Source organism: Dromaius novaehollandiae, chromosome 15, assembly GCF_036370855.1.
Source record: "Dromaius novaehollandiae isolate bDroNov1 chromosome 15, bDroNov1.hap1, whole genome shotgun sequence".
Lineage (NCBI taxonomy): Eukaryota > Metazoa > Chordata > Aves > Casuariiformes > Dromaiidae > Dromaius > Dromaius novaehollandiae.
Genome location: NC_088112.1, coordinates 19,972,787 through 20,000,614, shown reverse-complemented (window position 1 = coordinate 20,000,614; position 27,828 = coordinate 19,972,787). Strand labels below are relative to the sequence as shown.

General features: G+C 37.6%; 1 protein-coding gene across 3 annotated transcripts; it reads left to right on the top strand.

The window, feature by feature from the left end:
• The first annotated feature begins 31 nt into the window (after positions 1-31).
• SEC24A (SEC24 homolog A, COPII coat complex component) lies at positions 32-27,730 on the top strand. Of its 3 annotated transcripts, none has more exons than XM_026118205.2 (23): positions 32-203; positions 5,595-6,119; positions 8,510-8,686; positions 10,224-10,301; positions 10,602-10,768; positions 11,408-11,580; positions 13,333-13,435; positions 14,257-14,383; positions 14,714-14,823; positions 15,226-15,338; positions 16,439-16,557; positions 17,257-17,312; positions 17,631-17,837; positions 18,138-18,258; positions 18,873-19,031; positions 19,522-19,695; positions 20,185-20,295; positions 20,706-20,881; positions 22,388-22,525; positions 23,218-23,322; positions 23,455-23,547; positions 24,104-24,207; positions 24,628-27,730. In XM_026118205.2, the coding sequence occupies exons 1-23, from the start codon at positions 131-133 to the stop codon at positions 24,740-24,742; spliced, it is 3,324 nt and encodes a 1,107-aa protein (XP_025973990.2). In that variant the 5' UTR covers positions 32-130; the 3' UTR covers positions 24,743-27,730. The 3 variants fall into 3 exon arrangements, with proteins under 3 accessions (XP_025973990.2, XP_025973989.2, XP_064377190.1); XM_026118204.2 differs by having other exon boundaries at positions 10,224-10,319; XM_064521120.1 differs by lacking the exon at positions 32-203 and adding an exon at positions 892-970 and having other exon boundaries at positions 10,224-10,319.
• The last annotated feature ends 98 nt before the right edge of the window (positions 27,731-27,828 follow it).

Genomic DNA, 27,828 nt, shown 5'->3' with positions numbered 1-27,828 from the left:
GTGCGCCTGCGCGCCCTGCCCGGTAGTTCCGGTGCGGGGCTGTTCCTCCCCCCTCCCCTCCTCTTCCTTCCCCCGCCTGAGCTGGGGCCGGGCTGCAGCGAGCCCGGCCGACGGCGCCGAGCCCGCCGCCATGGCCCAGCCCGCCAGGCCCGCCGCCGCCTACCGCAGCCAGAACGGCGCCGGCCAGCAGCCCTACAGCAATGGTGAGGCGGCGGCGGGCGGCGCCGAGGGGAGGCGGCGGCGGGAGGGGGCGCCCCTGAGGGGACCGGGGAGGGGCGGCGCTGAGGTGGCTCCGCGGCGCTGAGGGGACCGGGGAGGGGGGAGGGGCGGCGCTGAGGGCACCCGGGGGCGCCCCCCGGCCCCGGCGGTCCTTCCCTCCGCCTCCGGGCCGCCTGCGAGGCCGGTGTCCGCGGGGAGGCCTCGGCCCCAGGCGGTGGGAGGTCGGTGCGGGCCCCGCGCCGCACTGGGGAGGGTTTTTTTTAATCTGCGTGCGGTAGGTAATTCGATGGGTGTCTCGTCTCTCGAGTGTTAGCTGTTTGGCTGGTTTAATTTAAAGGATGGGGGCGAGCGGCACCGAGGAGCTTCGCTTTGGCCTCGAGGCTTTGCTGCCTCTGTAACAACACCACGTAGTTTTGGACACGCATTCGCCTCGTCGCCGTTACCTGTGTCTTAGAGGAAAAAGTGGCTAAATTAAATCAAAAAAGGGGGAGGATGGGATTGCTGGTTCCTTATACTCCCCATATTGGACCATAAAGCGGTTTGAGAGAGGCTGTGGGCCCCACGTCTGGGTGATGCCTACGTGCCGCTGTTTACGTGTGTTGTTAGTGGGTAGTAAGCTTAACGTTTCAAAAATGTGAGCTCTTGCGAGTTGCCACAAATAGGAAACTTGATGAACTGTTGTTTTAGATGTGTCCTGTTAAGTGTTGCTATGGAAAACAAACAAATGCACACCCATGCAGTTGTTCATCAGGTAAAATAACCTTTATTCAAATTTTTTGCTGTTGACCTCTTCATGACAAAAATATCCCAGAATCCTTCCCCCCCCCCCCCCAGTCTTTCAGCTTATAAACTGACAAAAATGGCTTTCAGGAAAATCCATACTTCTGCTAATTAGGTAAAACATGTTAAGCAAATTGCCTCAGACTTACTATTTTAGAACATATCCCTGACCGCGTTAAAATCGAGACGGTCGCCGGAGTTTCTGACCCTTTGGAACCTGGCTGTACATGTGGCACTGTGGTTATCGTTCGCAGTGGGAGGACCTTGCGGAGTTCGGACTGAAGCTCGTTGTGATCTTCTTTAATCTTGTTGTTCTTGTAAAACTAACTTGCTCTTGTTTGGTATGCTGTAATCTGGAAAAGCCTTGACTCTTTCTTCCCCTCAAAATATATCTTGTACTAAAAAAAGGTACTGAAGGTGAAACTGAATGACGTGCTAACTAACCTTTTAAGCTGGGAAGAAAGCAATACAAGGAGAGCCTTTCTGCCTCTGTGTCTTAGTTTTCTCTCCGCGTGTGAAAATCTGTGCTGTTGGGAGTATTTCCTAGTTTCACATACACAGAGAGTATTCTCTGTACTTCATTCCTTAATTACATACTTCTCTGTGTTTCCCTGGTTATTCTGCGTCATAAACAATTCAGTTATAATGAGGTCTTTTGAATTTTCTGCTTTAGACATGAGCAATTAAATGCTTTGACTTGTCTTCCCCCTCCCCCTTCACAGACAGCTTATTACTGTTCCTCAAAGTAGTCTACAAAATGGCATTTTACAAATAACTGTACAGTTGCTTATAGAGTCAGCAGTGTGGGGAGCATATAAAATACAGTCGGAAAAGAGAGCCTCTATTCTGATGAGTTTATGATCCAAGTAGAGAATGCACAGAATAAAGAAAGAACATTAGGTAATGAAGTAACAAAGTGGGCTAATTTGCATGGTGGCATCATTTTATATTTGCTAATTTCTATACAGCTTGGATTAATCATGTACTGGAAGTTTGGGGAATTTCAGACTGTCAGGCAGTCAGGTGTATAAAAAAATAAAGAACTGAAATTTGAGTTATGCAAACACAAGGTAGTAAAATTAAAGCAGTTGTTACGGTATGTTAGGGATCTGGTTTGTATTACTGGCCTTTGAATAAATTAGATTATTCAAGCATGAACTGTTCTTAGTATTGTTTGAAACATATGTTGAGAAGGTGCTGTGACCCTTGACTCTTACAGTAAAAACAGTCTGGAACACACTTTAGGAGTACTGTTATAATATTTAAAATGTTGCACGTGGTAAGAAAGCTGTCCACAGAATATAAATTGTTATGCAGCTGTCAGCTCTTTCTCTCAACTTTTTGTTCACCTTACTTTTTGCAGGTAACTCCCTGAACTCGTGTGTCCAGCAAAGGCAGTAAATCATTATAGCAGCACTGTATGTTGACCTGTAGATTTTTTAGTACTGAGCATTGGGTTGCTTGGTAACAACCCTCCTCTACTACTTTTTTTTTTTTAGTAGTAATCTACATTTAAGTAAATATAGAATACTGATACTAATTTGCTTTTCAATTAATAGATTTGAAGTGTAAACATGAAGAAGAAACGATAAGATAGCAAGCATTCTTTAAGTGTAAATGATTTTTTAGAATTGTTTTGGTGTGATCATGTGATATGTTAGAATGGCACTCTGAGGTCATGAGATGCTTTAGAAGCATTTCGCTTTGGTCAGCTCTCCACGTGCTTGGAAAGCAGGGGGTCAAACTCGGCTGAGCTGGACACTGATGGTGATTGTTTCCATGGTAGTTCAGTTAGAATTCAGCTTTTTAATGTATTTGTTCTTGCATCTCCCTGAAGGTTGAGGAGGTTACAATTGGTGGAAGCAACACACAAAATAACTGGCTTGCAGTGGATCACGCTGAAATTCTGTATGTCAGAGAATAGAGCTTGAATCCTAGCCTAGCATGCTAATATTTTGACCCTTTGCATAGAACTAGTGAGCAACACTTATATATTCTAGTGCTATTCCTGATCTCTTAGATATATTGAATGAGCTTGTGTCCTTATGTAGGTTTCTTTCACTGTTAAACAGGTGGCCTTGCTTGTGTTGCTGACTCCTCTCTGCAGTATTCTGAGCCTTAGCTGGTTTGCTCTTGTGCAGGTGATCTTCAGCCTGTGCTGAATTCCTTCTTGATTCCTGGGCTTCGTAGAATGGGTCAGGAAACAAGCAGCATGTGGAGGAAACTGGAGAGCCTATATGCTTTCTGACAGCTCTCAGTATAGAGGTCGGGTCAAGACTATACCCAACAGCAGCAAGATAGCAAGTTCTGAGAAGTCTTTGTGCAACTGTAAAGGTCGCTGAAAAGGGTTCACACCCCTCAGCGCTGTTGCTTTAGTTTTGTTGGCAGATTCATGCAGCATGTCTTGGAAACATGGACTGAACATGGGCTATCGAGACTTTTTGTAGTGCTTCTAACTTTAAAAATAGGAAGTTGAGATTTGGAAAATTATGCTGTGTTGAGTTAGATTTTTAAAGTGCCATAGAAAGTACTGGATCATTCATTTTCAGGTTTTACCTTGCTTTCGTTACCTTATCCTCAAACTTCAGGGAAAGCAGTGTTTAAAAGAGCAATTAAAATATTCTGATTCCTGACCAGGCTAGAAAGTCATGCCCTAAGGTGAATAATAAAGTTATAAAATTAATTAGTATTTTTATAGCTTTTGTACAATTTATTGTAATGTTCAAATATCAGTGTACATGGCGATGCAGTTGGGATGCTTGTCATCACATAAGTCTTAGTCATTAGAGGTAGTAGGTTAAATCTAACAATCTGTTTACACAATCCATTGTAAAAACTTATTTGGTGTGTGCTGCAGGATAGTTTTCAAGGATGAGTCATAATTCTTACAGTTTTCATGTTTGCAAGCTTTTTGTTTAGACATTACTGGTCTTAGCGTATTATATGTTACTAAGACTAATGACCAGCGTTGTAAGGACTGGGGGGTATAACTGGATATGTTAACTGAAACGTAAACTACAAATTGTGATTAATAGGTAGAGAACAGCATGGTAGTTACTTTTTGTGCACAAATAATAGGCAGTGAGGATGAGGTCAGTAGCACTCTAGTAGTACCTTGGCTATGGAATTCACATTGATACGTACAATATTCTGTGAGGTAACAGCTGGCTGTGGACAGTAACTTAAGCATATCTAAGGAATGATGAGTTGAATGACAGCAGCACTGTTTGTCTTAACTAGGTTTTTCAGTGTGTTCTGTAATTAACTTATTTTACTATAATAAATGCCTGAGTTCAGACTTGTTCTAACTTGGAAATGTGAACTTTCTCACCTTTTGAAAATTAACTAGAATGTTTCAGTAGCTTGGAAAACCAGCCTTCTTTATTTTAATGTTAAATGAAATGCGACTTTTGTTCTGGTGGCAGCAATTTCCGGTACTGCTATATGAAATATATACACAGACACATATATGGTGTATTTTTGAAAATTTAACGTAGTATTGAATCCAGCAGGGGTTTCTGGTATGGAAAATAAGTGTCTTTGGTTTTTATAGGTTCAAGAAAACATTGTCCAAAAAGCATAACTAATTCTGGAAATCTGGGAAGTAGTACAAGGCTGCAAAGGACAGAATCTTAAGCCTAAACCAAGAAGAGGATCTTCTTTGCTTTCATACACTTAAATCTGTATGTGAATTGTCTCCAATATTCAAACTGCGCTTAGAAGTTAAAAAAAAAAAAAAAAAAAAAAAAAAAAGCCACAGTAGTGTGACTGGCTAAAATAGATGAAAATGATGCAATGTCAGAAAATGTTCTAATGATCTTTAAGCGGTCATGATTGGCAGTGTCATGCATTATCTAGTGTATTTGGCTCAGTCAAAAGGATTTCACTTGGAAAATTTATATTGTCTCCCTATCAAGTCAAGCTATCAAGTTTTTTCTTCCTGATTTGGGAATTATTTTGATACTTTTATCCTTCATTCCATTTTCCTGACCAACTAGCTTTTTACATGAGTAGCATATGTATGAATAGTTCTCTTACTAAAATTAACTACAGAAACTTTCATAGATTAATTTTGTCACTTGAGAAATAACATGGTGACCTATGCTGACATTGGCTGTTCGTGTCTTTACTTTAAAGTTAAAGTTGTTTTCAGTCCTCGAGTGAAACTAAATTGTTACATAAGATATTCTTTTGCTTTCAGTCTGCTACTTTGTACTACTGCCAGTTGTGTGGGAGAGCACTAGTCTATGGTTGGCTTGCCTTTCCGTGTTTCTGAGGATAGAAATAGTATGGTGTGTGAATTTCAGTCTAGGATCATGGATTATGCTCAGACATTGAAATGCTTAGTGAGTTGCAGTGTTATACAAAGCAATGGTAAAAATAACTAAACAAAGATCTAAGTGTTGATAGCAAAATACTGTGGAATTCATGTCTTCTGTAGCAGTACCTCTGTCACTTATACCTGGATTATTGTTTAAAAAAACACTTTATGGCTTAGAGATTAATAAAATCTTAGGGAAGGAGATTCTCAGGAGCATCTCTTACTTTCAGAAGTCATACACAACACTGATATTTTAAAGGTTTTTATTTTCCAGGTCCTGTTCAAAATCAGCTGATGCATCCATCAGATGGCCAGGGGTATAGCCCTTCAGTTCCAGGAGCATATTCGCATCAGATGCCAGCCAAAGTTCCTCCACATCAGTCTTCTGGACAGTATAACTATAGCGGCTCTCAGATTGCTTCTCAATTAAATAATTATCAAGGACCTGGACAGATTCTCAATAGACCACCAGTGGCACCTCTGTCTGGATCACCAGTACAACAAACAGGTTCTGTTCCACAAGTGCTGCCGCCTGCGCTACAAAACTCGGCTGCTGTATCATCTGCTGGTGGCTTTCCTCCTGGAGCTAGCCCACCAGTGCTTTCAAACTGGCAGTATAGCCAGACTCCCGTGAGTCATCCAGCTGGGTCTCAAACAAGCCACTTGGCTCATGTGGCAGGGACAGCATCAGCTCAACCACCACCATCATCCTTATCAGGAAATACAAATCCTCCAGGAAGTTACCAATATGCTGCTTCTCCAGGAGGTCCTCCGCTTCAGAACAGCTATATGAAGCCAGGTATTCATAACTCTTCAGTAGTCCCCCCCCCCCCTTTTTTTTTATTTGACTGCTAATGTCCCTTTCTCTGTTTACATTTTAAAAAGAGAGTATAGAATTTACTCTGGAGCAGCGATTTGTTTGTAGAACTGGATTGTCAAAACAGCGTGAGAAAATGCACATCACAAGTACTGGGGATGACTTCTTTGGGTTTGAAATGAGTTTTGTGTGTAGTTCAGGTATTTAGGTTTGGTTTGGGTGACTGAAGCAGGTAATTCCTGAATGGTGTCTTGTTGTCTGGGAAGCTGTGTGTGGGTAATGCTCTTTCTGTTGCCTTCACCGTTCTTTGGCGTGGCTGTTGGAGCATTTGCATGCTTCTGTCAGGTGGGGACTTCACAATTGAGAACTGTAGTCCTGTTTAGTGAGTGTGGGGTTTTTTTGCGGCTTAAAACCTTGTTAGCCTTTCTGTTAATCACTTAATTTTGGACATTCTCAGAACAGCCTCAGTCAGGATAGTGCAAGTGACCTGAGTACAGCCTGGAAACAAAACTGGAAAGTAGTCCATGCTATTGAAATAGAGGCCTGTTGAAAGGAAGGCTTTCTTCATCTAAATTTGCAGTTTTTACTAACCAGTGTTAATTCTTAGCCTTTAGAAAGTATTCTGAAAGCGTGAGATGCGAAGAGTTATCACCTCTGTCTGTGTCTATGTTCTGTTTTGTTCTTTTGTGTGCTGGTGCAGGCAATGGCTAAAACCTTTGAAAACACTAATAGCTCTCTTATGTAACCTGTGAATATTGTGGTAACAAACTCGTACTCCAGTTTCTCTTTACCAAACGGTTGTTTGCTATTACAGGGTTTCTAACTATCTTTCTCTCTGAGCATGCTGATAGGAGTTGCATACAGAAATATTTTAAATGTTAAAGCAAGTATTTTTTCTTGTGAAATGTTTCTGACCTCGTATTAGACATCTATCTTGATGTTAATTTCTTGTTATATGCCCAGCTAAAAGTTTTATGATTTTCAAGCTATCTTAAACTCATAAAATTAATGAAACTCTCTTTCAGACAGCTTACTGGAATAAACAATTAGTATTTTCTCAACAATTCTCAACAAGAGAATTCTTATATCCACGCAACAGTGAATCCTCCTGAGCAATTTCCTTGCTAGTTTTTTTTTTGTAGAACAATGATCACTGTTAAAAGTAATATAGATTATTTTGCTGATCATGCTATTTGGAACAAAGGTTTACTAGCTCTCTGTATGGCTAACTTTGAACAACTTCTCAGAGAAACAGAATCTCTTCCAAGTTCTGTAATAGTATTGCTTGCATATAACAATTGCTAATTTGCTTTGCAGTATCCAACATTAAGTGCTCAATCAGATAATTTCACTAGATATTTTTTCTTTTCTTCCTTTTCCCTTAAATCAGACCATACCATGCAGGTTCATCTCATGAAGCTGAATGTTCTGTGTGGTGTGGAATTCTTCAATATACTTTCATATATGGTCTGTGAGCTTCTCTGTCTCTTTAAGACCCGATGATGCTGGATAATGTGGTCTTACCTCTTGAAAGGCTAACTTTTGTATTTATCTAAAACACATTGGTGTCTTTGTAGAGTTAACTAAGGGCAGATGTACTGACCCCAGGAATAATGGGGAACAAAGGGGCAAAGGTACATCTAGGATTTGGCATTTCTCTAAGGGGAGAAAAGCAGCAGGGCTTCTAAATGTCTCAGCTTGAGAAAGTCCTAGAGGAAGGAAAGTAGTGATTTTTTTTTTTCCCAGTTCAGGTCTTTCTGTAAAGTTACAAATTGTTTTTAGAACTTCAAAATAAAGTAATAAACTTTCCTGTGTGTTTTTTTTTAATTTGGAGTGTTAAGTATTTTAAAGCAAAGCACCTCAAACTTGCATAATAAGTTTATACAAACTACTTGTTGGCAACGGTTTTCCCACATGAAATCGTCTTTCCTGTGTTGTTTAAGTAGCCATAGAATCTATATGTTGTTATTTTGCATAAATGTATAAATAAAGTGGAAGATGAGCATTCTGTCAGAAGGAATCTGTTTCAACTCTTGCTAGTTCAGTGTACTCTGTCTAGTGTGGGACTGTATAACAATTTTATGAAGTCCAGACTGAGTAATTGAAATCAGGTTGCTTTCTCTGTCTCTTGAAATTCTTACCAACAGTCACCACACATAACTGAAAGAGATCATGGATAACAGCTACAGGACCTAGTATGTTGGGAATATGTCAGAAACAACCTGAAGTTGTAAAACCTTTTACACTGTATCTCATGCTGTTTATCATTTGAATAAGAGGAATATTTCCAGTGCAGTTTGTGTGTCTTACTGAAAAAGGTTTTGTGGCCTTTTAGGTTTAGTTATTCATTCTAAAAATGAGTCTCTTCACAGGATCTGCGCCCCCACCAGTGACTCAGCCTTTACCTCCACTCCACCCTCCTTCAAGACCACCTTTAGGACCCCCTCCAGTTGGTGGTCCACCTTTAATTAGGCCATCAGCACTGACAGCAGCACCACCTAGTAACTCTGCATCACAGTCTCTGCTAAATTCATCTGCAAATCGAGACGGTAAGAATTAGATTTGCTTTCTGCTGAACTTGAGCATTACAACTTGCTCTAATATACAGCCTACAAAGTCAAGTGTCCTGTTCTTATTAGGGACTCATACAGTAAAATTGATACTAATGCAGCATACCTTTACCTGAAAGGAACAGGTAAGGGCATGGAAGGAAGCAAAGTATTTCCTGTTGGCAGTTGTGTGGGTGGGTGTTTTTTTTTTTTTTTTTTTTTTTTTTTTTAAAGAAGTTGACTGTTCAAAGTATATTTATAAGTGGCGTTTGACAAATCCATGTCTCCTGTGGTCGCCATCTCTTCTTTCTGGGTGTTCTAAAATGGCATTGAGAAATTCTATTTTCTCTGCATCCCTGACTCATACAGAGAATACAATCTGTATGCTACTTCCTGTATCATTTTATTCTGTAGAGAAAGCTAAAATGCAGGCTCTGCTGTTCCTTGCCCATTTACGTAGCCATGCCTTTCCCTTCTGTTTAAAGCGTTGAAACTTGCATCTTGAACTTGTTCATTTTCTGAAGGTAGTTAGTAAGGTTCCTTGCATGTTCAGATTGATGGTTTCTTGTGTATAGTAATGATATGAATACTATGAATATAGTAATGATATGAATAATAGTATATTCAGATTTAGCTTACTTTTGAACATATGAAAGGCAATAGAAACTGCTTTTGCCTAGAAAATGTTTTCTTCACAAGAGAAAAAGTGCAACATTTCCAGGCCCCTGGAGAGTGAGGAACGTTTAGTCTCTGAAGTGGGTTGACTGCTTCTTAACAGCAGCATTCAGTGTATAATGTAGCAGTATGTTCATTTAATTGAATCATCACATGAGGTTTTTATGATAATGTATAATAGAGTGCATACTTTTCCTTAGTGATAGGTAAGTAGATAGGGTAGTGATAGGTATTGAGACATAGTAAGTTTAGCATAAGCTGTACTTTGGGAATGCCTTCTCGATTTCAACGTTTTTGTTATCTCAACTGGAATTTGTATCTTGATTAGTTTGTGACTATATCTGAACTTCTGCTCTTCAGTAAAGAGCACCACGCTGAGTATATAAGTGAAAGGAGTTTGATGTTTCCATGTGCTGTCAGTGAAAAATTTCTTCTGGGAATTCGGTACCTAAATTTGAAAATGCTTTGAAAACTGCGGCTAACCTACAGACACTTCCCCTGACCAGGAACAGTATTTGACACCTTACTGCATGTTAACTTGGAATCTATGGAGAATCCTTAATTTTTAAGTAACTTAACAGTTTAGTCAACCAGAAATATAGGAGGTTTTTTATTATTTTTCTTTCAAAAAGGCTTGTGGGGTCTTTATGAATGTCCTTTGAGGTCACATTAATAGGGACACCACATGTGAGACCTATACTAAGATGTATATTTAATTCAACTTTGTCCTGGGACAGAAACAAAGTAAATCCAAACTGTGATAACCTCATATTCATCCAGAAAGTAGAATTGCTTCTCATTTGCCTTATTACAACTTCTTATTAACTTAGGAAAAGTTTTACTAGGACTGTCTTCTTTATAGGTGATGCTACATCCACTGCCAGTGATGGATCTGTGGTCCAAAACAGCTATGATGCAATAGAAGGAGGTGGCCTCATGGGTAAGGTTTTGGAATTAAGTAAGTTTACCATTACATAGCTGCTTTTTTTTTTTTTTAAGAGTTTTGAGAAAGATAGAGGTTTAAATATTTATGTAAAAATGTATGTAGTCTGTTTGATTTCTGTCTCGAAAGAAAACTAAATGTAGAATTTGAAACATTATCAAGATTTTGCAAAACTGACACCACTTGTCAATTGTTTACACTTAAAATAAAATAAAATCCCTCCCACTGTATTAACGCATTGATCAAGCTGCAGTTCTTCAGGAATTTATTTGAAGTATTTGTCTTCTCTGCTTCTAGCAACCACACATCCATCTCCTGCCCCCCCAAATCTTAAGATGGGTAGAAGTGTTGGCTACTCATATCCTAACTTGCCACCAGGCTACCAAAATACTTCTCCACCTGGAGCACCAGGAATGCAGACACCTGCTTTGCAATACCCAGATGGATCAAAACCTTTCCACCAGGTAAAGGTTTTCTGGTTTTGTCTCCTTACTATGCCAATATTCTAAACCAGCTTCCTAGCCAAGGGCAGCAGCTTGCCCTAAAGAAAGCTGTGGTAATCTGTATATCAGGCATCTCTGGAATTCTAATTCTGTGGCTCACTGTTTGGTGCCTCATTTGTTTGAGATCCGTAGATGTGGCCAGAAGTTAATGCTCTCATTGTTACCTCAATAACAGTTTGGAAAATCTGTGCACCGACTCCTTCTGAAATATTCTTTCCTCCAGGCTCTGCAGAATATTTCTGTTCTAAAAGCTTCCAGCTGCTTTGAGTGTATTTTTCTTTCCTCAGGTTACTGTTGTTGTTAGCTGAAATGTTTGGTTTTTTTCCCCCTGAACTTTCAAGGCAAACTGAGAAGCACTTTTGCCAGTTGAGCCTCTGTATTTGAAGAGTTGTAGAGCAAATGTATACTAATGTTTACCTTTATTACATTGCAAACCTAAGTCCAAGTTTATGTAACAAGTAGTATTTATAAATATGCTATTGTAATACAATGACAATTAACACATAAAATAAAAGAAAGGGAAATATCTGCCTGCTTTTTTAAATGAACTGTGGATTTCATCCAAATCTATATTAACTTCTATAAATTTATTTGACTTAGCCTCCTTTAGGCCCTAATCACTTAACTGCATCTATGGGTGGCCTGAGTCTGCAGCAAGAAGGATTAAGACCTGTGAATCTTCTTCAAGAAAGAAATATTCTTCCTACGACCCTCTTGCAGGCTCCTGTCCCAAACTTGCATGAAGACATCCAGAAGCTGAATTGTAATCCTGAGTAAGACTATTCATTTGCTATAATTCATCCAAAAAAAATTAAAGTATGAATTCCTAATTGTGAACATAACTCTTCACAAAACACTTTCTTAATTTTGTGGGAGTAGAAAACTCTGAAAATTGGCTTCACTGTGCTAAAATAAAGGTGGTAAGTATTTTAAGTATTCTAAACTTTGAAATGAGGAAGACGCAGCAGAAAGTATACAGTACACTGTCAGGATCACTGATACCTCCCAATTATTAGCAGATGACTTCCTAGTCCTGAAACAATCCCTTAATTTCCTATGTCATGGTATAACTCATGTCATTGATTCAATCGAATGTGATATTAAATAGCCATAGCTCTTTTTTTTTTGTGAACAGCTTCCTTATTGCTTAAGAAGGAAGACAGCAAGCTTCACATGTACTCTTTAGCAAAATCCTCTGGGAAATATTTTTAAGGCCTTAAGAGATTGTCAAAATGTGACAGTTGCATGTGTACCATAATACTAATTAACCAGCCATGTTCTTCTGCAAATGTTTTGAAAGCGTTTGTCTCCACTTGCTGCTGCTTTTTGTCAAAAAAACTAAGAACAGTTTTTAGGGGGTTAATTAGATAATTCCATCAGTTGAGCACCTCATTGCTACTTACAAAACTGTCAGAAGTTCCCTTGATAATGATCCTTTCTCTGGAGCCAAGATTGAGGCAGTTAGCTGAGCTGCTGTTATTATTCCTTTATGTAGAGCATACACTAGAATTTGAATGACCTGCTAATTTCATTTTAGACTAAGACCTGTGGATTCAAGTAACTCTGTCCTCGGTTTTGAAAGGATCTCGTAATCCCCTTGTTAGGGTTCTCAGCTGCTAAGTGCTTTTTCTAAACCTGTCTCTCAGTATACAAGAAAATCGTGTGTGTGTAGAACACCTGGAATTACAAGGAAAAATATTGCTTGCAAGGCAGTTATAAATAGGTATAATACAAGAACTTTACAGTATAGCTGGCAGTAAGTAAGATTCAGAAAAGATATAAAACAGAAATTAAACCTTGTGAGTGAGGTATACCAAAAACATTGTGAATGCAGAAACATGAGTGACCTCTGCATTGAAGATAACCATGTAAAACAGTAGAGTAAATGGACAGTTAAACGAGGGTGTGGTAGGTGGTTGTTAAAATAATCTCATTGGACAAATCAATCAAATTATATATAACCAGGTACTCCTGCTCTACAGATTAAGGAAGTAACATCTTTGTAAAATTGATCATACAAACAAGCTGTGTTGGAATTTCAAAAATGTACTGTGCACGTCTGCACTTTGTGGCAACCACTGAGTTCTGAAGTCTCTGAAGATATGGCTGTGGGACTGTTTATAGTTTTAATTTTCTGGTAGTTATAAGACAACTTTCTAAACTTTCACACGTTCAAATTGGTGTATAGGGCCATCTCAAAATGGTTTTCCAAAACAACACTTAGTGTATAAAGATTTGATAAAACTTTGAGCATTGTTAGGCTTAACTTTGACTTGACTGACTAAAATGACACTCAATTTTGCATAAGCAGCATGGGTATGAAGTAATATAAGAACTCAAAGTATGTCCTGTGGGTCATGTTCAGACTGAATCAGAGTGATTTGACAGAATTGGAAGAGATATTTTATCTGGAAATGGGAATTTGTTGTCACCAGCTGTGAAAGTAAAAAGGATGCTATGTACTACTGAAATCACCATTTTATTACCTGAAAGCCTCTGAAAATAACCCTTTGTCCTCCATGTAGGTTGTTCCGCTGTACCCTGACTAACATTCCTCAGACTCAGGCCTTACTGAATAAAGCCAAACTTCCTTTGGGGCTCCTGCTTCATCCTTTCAAAGACTTATCGGTATGACAAACTATTGAAAATTTTAAATGCTGAAGTATGCTGAAGCTATGCCTTTACTAGAGTTCAGAATTGGACAATGAATTATAAAAGAAGGGCAAGTATGTTATTTAATCTTGGCCCGGAAAAATACACCTTGGTAACTGACACTTCCCTGTTCCATACAAATCATGGTATTTTTTTCTGAGATTTCTCTCCCTGCCATTTTTTAAACTTTCAAGCCTCGCTTAAACAACAACAAAGTTCAGAGACAGCACAAATCTCAGACTGTGACGTAAGGCAACATGTTTAAATAATGATAATGCTTGGGTAACTTTATTTTGTCACATAATTATTGGTTGTAGCTATTGATTTCCTGTATACCAAACTGAGTACTAATTTGTAACTTATTTAAGAATTAACAAAGGTAAATGGTTTTGGATATTCTCAGATAACCAGGAGACTTTGTGAACTTAGGAATGCATCTTTTAAACATTGTTATTTTCCCACAATTTAAGGTTTTTTCAAATATGTGGGGGTTTTTTAGTCTTTGTTGTTCTGAATTGAAAGTAGGACTCTGTCGTAAACCATAAATACAAAATAAGACTGAAGTGGCTTGAAAAAGAAATATGCAGCCAAATAGGCTAGAGCTCAGCTCTAACTGGTGGTCTTACTGAGTTGTAAAGATGCTATGTGGATGCAGAAATAAATCTTCATTAATGCTTCTTTCTAAACAAGAATGCTTTGACTAGATGACCAGGAAGCATAGTGTAAATAGAGGTGTTGTCAATGCAGGATAGCCATTTATCTATTATATTTTTAAATGGGAAACTTTTCTTTTCCAGCAATTGCCAGTGGTCACTTCCAGTACTATTGTGAGATGCCGTTCCTGCCGGACATATATTAACCCTTTTGTCAGCTTTCTAGACCAAAGGAGATGGAAATGCAATTTGTGCTATAGAGTGAATGATGGTAAGCTTAAATGTGTTTAATGGCTTAAATTGCTATGTTAAGGTTAACCTTTTTAACCCTGGCCTTTGAGACTGTAATGCTGTTAGGGATCATCAGTTGTGCTGGGGCTGTTTCCCATATGTTTCCCATAGAGACAGCGGTCACTAATGACTTGTAGTGAGTCTGAAGTGGTCTCTCAATGTCATCTGCTAGGGTGTGGAGCAGCTGCCCTACCTGGTATAGTTCTCTAAGAAGTATTGTCCAACAGACACAAAACAGTTGATTTGTTTTAAAAATGCAGCACAGCTAGTACTAGTGTGAAGTAGTAATACTGTAAACTTATCTACATAGTTCCTGAAGAATTCATGTATAATCCTGTGACAAGAGCTTATGGAGAACCTCATAAAAGACCTGAAGTTCAGAATGCTACTATTGAGTTTATGGCTCCATCTGAATACATGGTAAGGCTTTATTTACTCTTTATCAATCTCTTGCTTTGTTTTATTTCCAGAGGCAAGTCAGGAAAGAAAAGCCTTTTTATAGAGGATGCTTTCCAGTGTAGTAGAGCAGTTGCTTCCTCAAGGAGTGTATGTGAGAAGTCTTGGGGAGAATTTTAGATGGGAAGTTTTCATTTCTAGACAGATATGATATCAGAATCTTTCTATATTTAGAATATATAGACTTTTGTAGGCCTCTAGGAAGCAAGCCACAGTTCTAGAATTACCTGATAAGAGACAGATGCATTAAGAAGTTCTAGCTGCCATCTGTACGATGTTCTAACTAACACAATTTAAACTTGCAGTGGAATGAATAAACCAAATCTAATATATGTCACTTTGAAAATAATGGAAATCTTTTCTCAGCTACGTCCACCTCAGCCACCTGTGTACCTCTTTGTGTTTGATGTCTCTCATAATGCAATAGAGACAGGATACTTGAATACAGTCTGCAAGACCTTGTTAGACAATCTTGACTTGTAAGTATTTTTTCTTAGAATCTCTTTTATTTTCCTTACTCTTTGGGACTTAGGAAACTCATGTTAGACATACTGCCTTTCTAGAAGAGAAATTTCCTAGTGGTAGCTGGCAATAACCAATACTGCGTAGAAATGTAGCCTTGAGCTGTGGTCTTTTTCCCATCACAGCTGCACCAATAAAAATGTTATTTTTAAGGCAAGTTTCTCAGTCTGGCTCTTTTCTGCCTGTCTTCCAAGTTCCAAGAAGGAATAAATATCATATTTATGAAGCCTTTTGAACTGTATTTTTTAAAAAATAAAATTTAGATAAGTGTTTACTGAAAGGAGCACATCAGTCTAACTTATTTTTCTTAAAATAAATGCTAGTTGAGCTTGCATAAATGCTGCTTGGTGTTTTGCAGATTATTTCTTCTTTGGGCTTGTGTTATTTCTGACAGGTCTGTATCCAGTAGAGCTGATATCCAACTTCCTACTTGACTTTGGGGGAAAAAAATGCTAAAAGTTGATTCAGATTCTCACTGTGGGATTGCATTTGTCAATCCTTTCTGAAGGGGTTGTTACACTGGACTTCCAAATGGGACTATTAGTTAAGTCTTTGCAGTCCAGTACTAAATAGTACAAAGCATTTTTCAGTGGAGCATCTGTTTTCTTCAGACCTTTACATAGCTGTCTTGGAATATTATGCTTCTGCTGATTCTCCCCTACAGAGTACTGTTGTAGAATAAGGTTTCCATTAAAAAAAAAAAACAAAAAAAACAAAAAAACACCTGTTGCTGGTCTGGAGACATTTTATTCTTTCTAAATATTATTCATCTGTTTCTTCTTACCCTTCTCTGGAAAAGATTTTTGAGCTTCTGCTAGGTAATTCTAATATGAGCTCCATTTTTCTTCTCTCTCTCTCTCTCTCTCTCTCTCTCTCTCTCTCTCTCTCCCCCCCCCCCCCCCCCCCCAAAAGGACTTAGTCAAGCTGTTGCAAAAAAATATAGCTGTTAAGCTAGCTACATGCTAACAACCTTGGACAGGTGCAGTGGATATTTTTTTAAAAAAAATCTGCAGAAATAAAATTTCATCTTGCTGAACACCATATGTCTCATTTTTAGGCTTCCTGGGAACACTAGAACAAAAATAGGCTTCATAACATTTGACAGCACAATCCATTTCTACAGTCTTCAGGAAGGTCTCTCGCAGCCTCAGATGCTTATAGTTTCAGATATCGAAGGTATGCAGAAATAACTTCTGTGATTAGTGTCTATTAACAACTACTGATTTCAACACCATTTAAAAAAATATATGTGCTGGGAGTTTGTAGGTGACATCACTAGTCTCACTAGTCTGGCTTTAGAAGTAGCATATGTCTGGGATCTTTTATGAAGCCCCTGATATCTGAGCAGTGCTGTGGAAAGCTGGTTTTTTAATACTTTTTAAAATTTTTTTAGCTTTCACAGATGTAACATTCATGACTTGAAACGTGAAGTCAGCCTTCCTGACTTGTAGTTTAATTTGTACAATTATCTAGACTTTTCTTATGATATCAGCTGAAATACTGATGTTCAGTAAATGTCTGTAGTTTCTGTAGTGACTGATGCTTAGTGCTGTTCTTCTGTCTTTAGTTTCAGTTCACCTTTCACTATGTATTATCAGGCCAAGGTAGAATGAATTTGGGAAGATCTTCTCTGTCTTTTTTTATATACTTTATTATCCTTTTGATTTTTATTCTAAAATGGTATTCTAGCCACAGCTATGTTTAGGGTTGGGAGGGGGAAAAAACAAACCAACCAAGCCACATATTCTATGTTTGAATGGATTTACACATTGCTAGTATACCTTTTCAGTAGGGATGGCATTCAGCGAATACAATTGGGAAAAGCTTGATGTGACCTTTAAAAAAGATAACTTAAACACGTTTCTGTTCTTCCAGATGTATTTATACCAATGCCAGAAAACTTATTGGTAAATTTAAATGAAAACAGAGAGGTAAGAACTGTCTTCAGTAACATATGACATTCATGTAATATGAGATATTTGATAATTTGTGGATTGCTTAATGGTCTTTAATACTTGTAGTTTAAATGCCAGGGTTGCAGTGGAACAAAAAGATGTCTTTAGTTTTTGTGCGTCTGTAAAACACTGTCTTGTTTCAGGTTGGTAAACATTGACTTTAGCGAGGGCTTTTTATTTTCTACCTTAATATTAGAAGTACTAACACATGTGTATATATGTGTTCAACAATCAGCTCTATAAAGAAGAAAATTCCTGGCTGGACTCATAATATTTTTGTGTTCTTAATTGTAGCTAATTCAAGATCTACTGAAGACCCTGCCACAGATGTTTACCAAGTCCCTGGAAACCCAGAGTGCTCTGGGGCCTGCATTACAGGCTGCCTTTAAACTAATGTCACCGACTGGTGGTAGAATCTCTGTCTTCCAGACACAGCTTCCATCTGTGGGAATGGGAGCACTAAAATCACGAGAAGAGCCAAACCAAAGAGCAACCGCAAAGGTTAGAAAAGAAAAAAGTTAAGAGAGCTGACTACCCTGTTCTAGAAATGTGTGGGGCTCTGGAATTGCCTGTTTTAGGTGAATTTTGTGGTTATCTTGTTGAGCTAACCTTCCTTTGTTATATAGTAGAAAGACTGAAAAAAACCCAAACACTATAAGCTCAGATTAATGATCTGATTTTTTTTTTCTTTTTAAGATGTTATCACTGAAATCAGTGAGGGAGAATGAATTATTAGTGTTCCTGAAAATGGACAGTAAATGTGTTAATCTGTGTTGAATTGCCACTCCATTATATTAACAGGACATACATCTGACGCCATCAACTGATTTTTACAAGAAGTTAGCCTTGGACTGCTCAGGGCAGCAGGTTGCAGTGGATTTATTTCTTCTTAGTGGGCAGTATTCTGACTTGGCTTCTTTAGGTAAGTCATATAAAGCCACTGTAGGTCATGTAACTTCTGCACATTTGGCAAAGGAATAGAACCTATATTAACATGGGAACCTGATTTGAATAAATGTAGTGTGCCAAGATGTGAATTCATCCTTGATGAACAGAAACACTGTGAACAGAATGTAATCTTTCAGTATTTCCTGATTTAGCATAACTATTTTCATATTTTCCCATATTCAGTGAGTCAGGAGTTCCTTGTGATCCTGGTACAAGCTGCTGGAAATATTTTTCTTCTTTTCTGCCTTTTAAGCATCAGTGTAAATATCTTTAGAGTAAGCTTCTATAGTATTTTAATTATTTTTCTCTCTACTTAAGTAACCTTTTGAGTGACATAGCATCTGTACTCTCTTCAGGCCAATGGAAAAAACATTTCGCAGCTGATACAGCTGTGTGTTCAATTATTTCTATAGTTTATTACATCTATGTTTCTGTATGCAGGCCTATAACTATGTAACAGAGGTATTTGCAGGTGTGAAGAGTTTAATATTTAGAGGGAATATTGGATTCAACTGATAAAACTGGTATATTTAAAGACCACAGCAGCAACTGTCTGCACTCTACCAGTGTATGCTGTTTCTGTTTCAGGCTGTATATCAAGGTATTCTGCAGGTAGTGTCTATTACTACCAGTCGTACCATCATAAACACAACCCTGTCCAAGTGGAGAAATTACAAAAGGAGCTGAAACGATATTTAACTAGAAAGATTGGTTTTGAGGCTGTCATGAGGATAAGATGCACCAAAGGTTTGAGCACTTTTTTTTTTTTTTTTGTTAGTTGGAAACATTTCATTGGTATTTTGGCTTTATATAAGCCTAAATGGTTAAAAGACAAGTATTAGAAAAGTAAAATTCAGTATGGGGAATCAAACCATTTTTAAAAACTATACTTGGCACTTTAGTATCAGTAAAGGTACTGCATTTAACAATGGTTGAAACTGCAAGTTTTGTTGGACTGTTATTTCAACAGGGGACTTCCTTATAGTCTAGAGACTTACTATTACTCAGCATTGATTTGGCTTTTGAATTCCTGGTTTCTGCTAGGCTTTGTGGATTTTATGGATTAGTTGTCTACTTGGGATATTTACCTTTCCTGAAGCTGCTTTATTTCATTGAGAAGAGTATTAACAGTCTGATGCACAGCCATGTAACAGTGATTGCAGATGTTTAAATGGTGTCTGTAGTTCATATTTGACTATAAAAATAAAACAATTGGATATTTTTTTTTATCTTGTAGGTCTTTCCATTCATACCTTCCATGGGAACTTCTTTGTGCGATCTACAGACTTGTTGTCATTGCCTAACGTAAACCCAGATGCAGGATATGCTGTGCAAATGTCAGTAGAAGAGAGTCTTACTGACATGCAGGTTGTTTCTTTTCAGTCAGCCCTGCTGTACACATCCAGCAAAGGTAAGATGTGTAGCAGTGTTAGCTATAATAATGGTATGGCATTTAGGTGACTGTTTTGTGTGTGATTATAAGCTGCAGTTCAGTTATAACTACACTGATATTTTCTAACATCAGGATCAGAGCTGTGGTGTGTTACTGCGTGTAGCTGATGTTATTGCTTCTTCCAAATCAAGAAGTTTCTTAGGAACCTTACTGTGGTCTGCAAATGAATAGGCTTAACTCAGAAACTGAAAACTAAGTCATTAACAGCCACTGTAAACAGCCTGGTTCACCACTTGTTTGATTAAACAAGCAAAAAAAATAATATGATTTGATATGAGAATAAGACTTAATATGATTTAATCAAACACAGATCAACTGTTAATGAAGAAGTTATCCAAGTAATTCCAATACTTAGGCATTGCAAAAGTTGAATATGCAGTGGCATTCCGTGTATCACTTCATAAAAAGAAAGTAGAGTTTGGCGACTACAATTTTCTTTTCTTGTAGGGGAAAGAAGAATTCGTGTCCACACCATGTGCTTGCCTGTTGTAACAACGCTGAGTGATGTTTACCTGGGGGCAGATGTACAAGCTATCACTGGGCTGTTGGCCAATATGGGTAAGCATGATAAGAGCTCGTTGTTTAGGGATTTCGCACATGCATACCCAAAGCTTTGAGTAGTAGCCCTCTGGGAAATAGTATTAGAAGGAAAAGTTGCCCTCTTCAAAGAGGGCTTCAGTTGTAAACTCCAGGGCTCTTTGATTCTTGTCTTAGCTAAGGTATTTGGTATGACTGTATGTTGTCAATTTGACTTATGATCTTAGTCTGGTACATCATCATACTTTTGGTGGCTACTATAGCAGACTCGGCCCTTGGCTTCTGTTTTGAATCACTCATCTTGACTTGCTCTGTAGTGTAGTAGTTTATCAACATATGCTTGCACACATCTTAAAATGAGAAAAGTTAACATATGTGACTATTCCCACCAAAGGAAGGCCACTTATTTAAACTTCATACTCTCCTTTCAGCTGTGGACCGGTCTGTTTCTGCTAGCTTGAGTGATGCTCGGGATGCCTTGGTCAACGCAGTGATAGACTCTTTATCTGCTTACCGTTCTTCAGTCCTAAGCATTCAACAACCTGGTCTCATGGCCCCCCATTCACTACGGCTCTTCCCACTTTATGTACTGGCACTCTTAAAACAGGTGAGAATTGAAAGGAAACCATGCAAGAGGGATGATTGTCTGTGTTTAGCATGTCAGCATGAAGTAAAATGGTATTTCTCTGAGGTGCAGAATAGCATCTATCATCTCAATTCTGAGTCTTATAAAAATGCTGACAGAGAAGTTGCTTGATTTAGATTGTTTAATAAAAAAAGCTAACCTTCCTGCACGTTGCTATTAGAATATTGAGATGTTTCACAAATTTGAGAATGGTTCTCCTTTCATAAATAGAGTTCTCAGGAGATAAATTTCATTTCTCTGCGCCGCAGAAAAGGTCAGTGTAGAGCAAAGCCTATCTAATTGTCTTAGGCCTGAGCAGATAGTATATATTTTGGTGAGAGATGGTGAATGTGCATTTTTATCTGGGGCCTGTCATTTGATGAAAAAGGAAGAGACTTGGAGAATTTTATGAAGCAAATGTGTCAGAGTAATGAAAAGGGCTTCTGCTCTTGCCTGCAAAGGAAAGCAGTATGGGATAGCGAGGATGTCTAAAGAATATTGCTGTGGTGAATGATCTAGTTTAGAAGCCTGTGTAAGAGCAAAAGGATAAATGATGCCATCAGGGGAGTAGGAAAATATTAAAGATACTTTGTGACTGGTCTAGAGAATGTGAAAGGGTACTAGAAGAACATTTTTCAGGAATCTAATTTTTGTGTGTTTCTAGCAATGTCCATCTACACAGTAGTTCAACATGGATTAAAAGATCTAGCTGGCTGGCAAAGAGGTAGTGTTTGGCTGTTCTTGCAAAAGGCTTAAAGCATTTCCCAATCTTTGTAATGCTTAGAAAATTGAAGAAAAGGCTTAATGTAGATAACTTTTGACTATGGACTCTCCTCAACCGATACTACAAGTCAGCTTTCTGATTTTTTACCTCTTGTGTTAACAAACATGCTGCTTACTAGCTTGCTCTCACTGGGGTTTGACCTTTTTCACATAAAAGACCCTGTAAGCATGTGACCCAGTCAGAGAGGGGGCTCTGTTTCAGTTGCAGCTCAGTTTTTAGTCCCAGCAAGCTAGGGACTTGCAGTTATTGCAATTGCAGATTATTGCAAGTCCAGATCCCATAAGATTCTGCACATTGAAGCCAATGGGAGTGTTCCAACATTTGTTCTTTAAATTTTATCAAGTAGTGTTTTGGAGGTTTATGTTAGAAAAGGTTTCTTTTAAGATGCTTTCATCTCAGCTGTAGTGATCAATAGAAAGGATTACTAGTGTAGTAATAGTTTACCAAGGTTATGGATGGTTGCAGAACCAGAAATGGGAATAATGAGACTTGCATGCAAATAGCATGTGAAACATACTAAGGAAAACTATGCAGAAGTAAAATAGCAGTGGCAAAGCACTGTATTTTGAGATAATATTTATGGCTGCACTCTAACTTGTAAGTAAATTGGAAATAAACAACAGGTGGTATGTTCAATTAAACTGTCTCTTGAATGCAATTCAAAACTTTCTTTTAACTGACAAATTAAAACACTCTATTTGCAGAAAGCGTTCCAAACTGGGACGAATGCACGTTTAGATGAACGCATTTTTACCATGTGTCAAGTTAAGAACCAGCCCCTTGTTTACCTCATGCTTATGACTCATCCCAACCTGTACAGAGTTGATAATCTCACAGATGAGGTGAGTTTTCACATTACTGCATGGTTTGTTTCTCTTTGGTTCCACAGATTTGTATGACATAAAAATTTGTGTTTAAAAACCTCATGAAAGTTTTCCACATTAAAATTTGCTGGTTTGTATCTTTCCATTTGATATATTTCTGCATTTTGTTCTTTGGGACTGGACTGATGAATTCTGGAATGAAGGTGTGGTCTAGCAATGGGTGGATGAGGCAGGGTTTTTTCATCTTATTTCCCTTTTGCTCTGTGTCATTGTCTTGCACTATAAATCACATGCACTTAAAGACAGTATTACAGTAGAGATGTTTTACCTTTTTATCCCTATATAGTTTCCTTATTTTAAAGTGTCAAAGTAGTTTTGTGAACAGTGTGAGAATGTTTATAGAAGAGCCTGACTAATTCTGGAAATCACAACTTTTGTAGATAACAAATCTGATATTCCAGTTCTAGAACTGATGAACAAAGATAAATGTGATGCTTTTAATACCCTGTCTAAATAAAAATTTCAGAAGTTTAATAGTAGGCTATGTACTCGAAGTAAAACTTGGACCTAACTGAGGAAAAGCATTGTTTCACTATTCAATATACTGTATCCTACTCTTATTTTAGCCTTCTGTTCTTATGCCTGTTTAAATGCATTAAGATGTGAACTGTGTTGTTTTTCTTTTTCTCTTTTTTTTTCTTTCCCCTTAGGGAGCTCTTAACATAAATGATAGAACCATACCACAGCCACCCATTCTCCAACTGTCTGTGGAGAAGTTGAGTAGGGATGGTGCTTATCTTATGGATGCTGGCTCTGTAAGTTGTATGGTGGTGGAAAAAAAATTATATTTATGTGAGAGATTCTTTCCAAGAACTCAAAATGTGTAGAAGACTGACAAGATGTAGTTATGCATTGGTTTAATGTTGTTATTGTTGGATACCTTTCAGGTAATGTTTCTGTGGATTGGAAAGAACTGTGGGCAGAACTTTATCAGCCAAGTCCTTGGAGTTCCAAATTATGGCTCAGTACCACAGAATATGGTGCGTGCTTGCTTTGTTGTATATCAGTCATGCAGAGCAGCTAGAATAGTATCTTCACTAGAACTGAAATACCACTATTTAAATATTGGCTCTCTAGTTATGGTTCACTATAAATCCAGTTTCAGGAAAAGAAATTTCTGTTGCCTCTCTCCAGGCTAAAACTTTAATCTAAATCTTACACACTAAAAAGCACACTAAAAAGAGGCTGACAATGATTTAATTTTTCAGAGCTGTGGGAGAAGCCTGAGAATACTTGGGGATAGCACAGTAGATTAATGGGAAAGTCCTTCAGTTTCTGTGATAAAAGAGGTGTTGATCACAGCTCAGTCCTCACCATTCTGATAGCCAATTGCTGCTGCTACTAGTTCAATGCATTGGATAGTTTCAAGCCCTTCTGAAGGAAACTAGAGAGAAACTATTCTATTCATCACAGAGCTCATCTATCTGAGGTTTCTTTATACCTGATTAGGATAGAGCTTGGCTCATCTTTAGTGTCCTATTTATTATTCCTGTGAAAAAGATCTTGTATATATTAATGATACCCTTTGCCTCTTAGACACATCTCCCAGAACTTGAAACTGCAGAATCCATCAGAACAATAGCTTTCATCTCTTGGCTGAGAGAACAGAGACCCTTCTTTCCTATACTGTATATAATAAAGTAAGTGTTGCATTGTTTCTTTTTAACAGTCTCTGTGCTGCTTCAGGGACCTCTTACAATGCATATTTGGATATTATATATTATACCACACTTTCTTCATACAAGTTTTAACAGTGGTGCATGCTGTGTCTAAGAGATTTAGTAGTAGATATGACTTGTTGTCAGTATCTCCAATTAGTCTTAATCTGTGGAAATTCTAAATGTCACAGAACAATATTTAGTCAACGTCAAATGAGTGAAGTAAATGCTGATAAGCGTATTGGTTGGGATTAATCAGAAGGGCTATTTGAGATCCTCTCTTCCTATGTCCTTAAGCTGCTTTTGAAGCATCTTGCAACTGACCTGTAACTTTTTGACTGCATTGCACTGTAGATTTTGGTGAATGTTTATTTCATTCAAACACTTATTTTCATTTTGAAGGGATGACAGTCCATTGAAATCAAGTTTCCTGCAAAATATGATTGAAGACAGAACAGAATCAGCCTTATCATACTATGAGTTCCTCCTACATATACAGCAGCAAGTGAATAAGTGAAACGCTAGCCTTTGGCTCACTTGCTTAAGGAAAGATTTTGCAGTAAAGAACACTTGTGCTTGTAATATCTTCATTCAATCTGTGGCCTGAGGCAGTTGATGAGAAGTTCTCACTGTGATTTCAACGAACTAAAGCAAATAAAGGACCACATCTGAAAATCAAATGTGCAACTACATAATATTGTACCTTAAAAAAAAATCAAAATATTGGAACTGGTTGAGCACCTTTAATTTGCTGCAAATTATGTTTTTACTGTAAGTAGTTGCAGCATGAAGTACACTTACAAAGGCAATATTGAAAAGGTGAAATACATTTTGTAAAATAAAGAGTTCTTTGTTGTTCAAAATGTATATTTCTGTAACTCTTTGCTTTTTTTTTTTTTGCTGCTAGATATATAAAAACCTCACAATACTGATTATGATTTGCAGGGAAATTCTTTATTCAGTGCATCCAGTGATTAGAGTCAGAGCATCTTAATGTTCAACTTAAAATGCTTAAAGTAGCAATGAAGCAACTATTCATTGTGAAATGAACAAATACTTTATGAAACTTAAAATCTAGAGTTTGGAATGGATTATGACTAATAGGACTAAAGGTAAGCTTAAACCAGATAAGATGGCTGAATCTGTTGAAGTTTTTAAGCACATCAGTATTGTAGCTGAAAATGGGAGTGGGGAGCAGCAGGCCCTGTATGGGATATATTTTAAAAGTTAGTAGCTGAGTCAGCAGCAAAAGTAGATTGAGATTGATGGCAAGCTTTATTTTTCCTCAGTAAAATGAAGAGAGTTTTAATTTCAGTTTGTAAATGGTGTGGGAGGGCAAGGGCAAGGAAGGTCATCCCAGATTTTTTTCTTTGCGTTCAGTAGACTTTTGGCCCTTGTTTGCATTAACTGAATGTTAGGCTCCTAAAATTTAGTGTGTTTGTGAAATGAGTTTGTATGACAGCACTTAATGTTTTGAAGCAACATAGAATATTTGACACTAAAAATTGGAAAAGAAATTATTTTTCCAAAGACAAAAATGTTATCTTGTATTTGGAGAATTGTTTATAGTTTGAGGCACACTTTAAGTTCTCCAAAATCCTTTTTTTCTGCAGCTATGTAATGAGCCTAGGTCCAAAGCCAGTATGCACCAAATAAAAGCTTTAAATGTACTCTCAGATCCCTGGCAGTGCTACAGACGGATGTTGACATTGGACTTAAGTGAAAATTTTTGTAGAAAAGTATTTAGAGCATTTTATAAAAGTGTGTTGATAACTGTTCTATTTTGGAGATTAAGCTATCACTGAACGCTAGCAACATAGAGAGTACTTGGTTAAGTTATTGTATCTGTATGCCCATGGAAGAGCTTCATATGGAAAAATCATGTTTTGCTTTTAGTTTAATGGTGGTGAACTTAATTATAGGTCTTGCAAAATCTACTTCCTGGGACAAGTAACTTCAACAGGCAGAATATTTATAAATAAGTGGACAAGTGTGTACTGTAATTAGGCTAGGTAACTTGTGTAGGTTTTGTGATATGAGTGTCACAGGACCTGACAGGATCATTTGCTACCACTTCGGACTCTAGCTATACTTGATTGTCAGGAGTTGCCTTACTTGAGGGGAGAAGTGTCTTTGGAGAAACAGCTCTTGCCACTTGAGCACAAGACGCTGAAGTTCAGAGCAATGTCTGAAATTGCATGAAAAGACTATTGTAGAACCAATTTAAGCTCCTCTGGCTGCTGTCTCCGTAACAAATGGGAGTATATTTACTTAGACAACTTCTCAGAGAATTGCACACTTTCTAGTTGAAGTGAAGAGATTTTAAGTTTGGCAGTCTAACCTTTTCCAGTGGGAAGGGTCTTTTCATCTAAATCATAAAGGAAAACTATGCACTTGCATAGGTTATCGCTTAAAACTTCTGTTTTGGGGCATATTATCACTTAGACACTGGAAACCATTCTTGTGTCTAACAGCCCACTCAAAGTTTCTGTTTCTTGTGATGACTATATTTTACCATTATATTCCTTAAAAGTTATTTAAAAAAATAATGTTGGAAGTAGCTTCATCACTTTATGTACACCAGGGAAATAGGTATGGATGTCAGTCTGTGTGGCAGTTAACAACTTTGAATTAGGGTCCCTAAGTTTTGCAGAGCACAACATAAACAAGAATCAGAGAAACTATGTTGGAGTAGAACACTTCTCTTCACCTCGGAAGAAATTCTGTATTGAACTTTGTTAGTTTATTCACTTGCGGTGGGAAGAGCCTACTAGTTCAGCTTGTATGACTAAGGGCAATGCAAGACAGATGAACATGTAAACTATCTATGATGTGTCCTTTTTCTTTTTTTAAACCAACAATTGAAAAATGAGGATACTGAAAATGAACTGCAAAAACTGGCAAGAGCTGCCCTGATACTTAGATCTCAGTACAACAGCTCTACCACTGCAAATGTACTCTATTTTTCTAGTTGAAGATTTTTTTTAACTATATCTGTATTTGACACATTAATGTTCAGCCAACATCGTTACCATCCATTTTACTTTGCTTTCATTATCTTTTTTAATTTAATATATTTGAGTCTGAGTCCATATAGACTGTTTTGCAATAACTAGAGTGATTCACATTTATTTAGAATTAATTTCTTATCAGAATTTAATCAAAGATGCAGAATGGCTGTTATATAAGGGACCATTAAATGTGATTTTAAGGTTCTGTTTACTATTATGGATGTAATCCTTATAGTAAATTTAATTTTGTAAAGTAGTGTATAATATTGTAATATTAAATCTTTGTTTTCTGAACTCAGACATTTGATCTTCAATATGAAGTTATAAATTTTCCCCCTTCTGAATCTGAGACAGGATTTACTTGTCCTCCTTTTTACAGTTTGTAATTTTCACTGTTTTATTCCTGTAAAAAGTCATTTGTAACACATGCAAATGCTTATTTTATCTGTGCTAATTTATCAGATTTGGCTACTCAATAAACTTAATTGAAAGAACTCATGGAAGTCCATCAGTCCCTTCTTGCTAATAAAAATAGGATACAGTATTTGATCATCAAGATAAATAGCATGTACCAAAAAGTGATAAATTCTAC

Bases quoted from the DNA above. Each gene is read 5' to 3' on its own strand.
- SEC24A (XM_026118204.2), top strand. From the start codon at position 131: ATGGCCCAGCCCGCCAGGCCCGCCGCCGCCTACCGCAGCCAGAACGGC. The intron at 8,687-10,223 runs GTAAGAATTAGA...TCTTCTTTATAG, and splicing joins TTCATCTGCAAATCGAGACG to GTGATGCTACATCCACTGCC. The intron at 23,548-24,103 runs GTGCGTGCTTGC...TTTGCCTCTTAG, and splicing joins GCTCAGTACCACAGAATATG to ACACATCTCCCAGAACTTGA.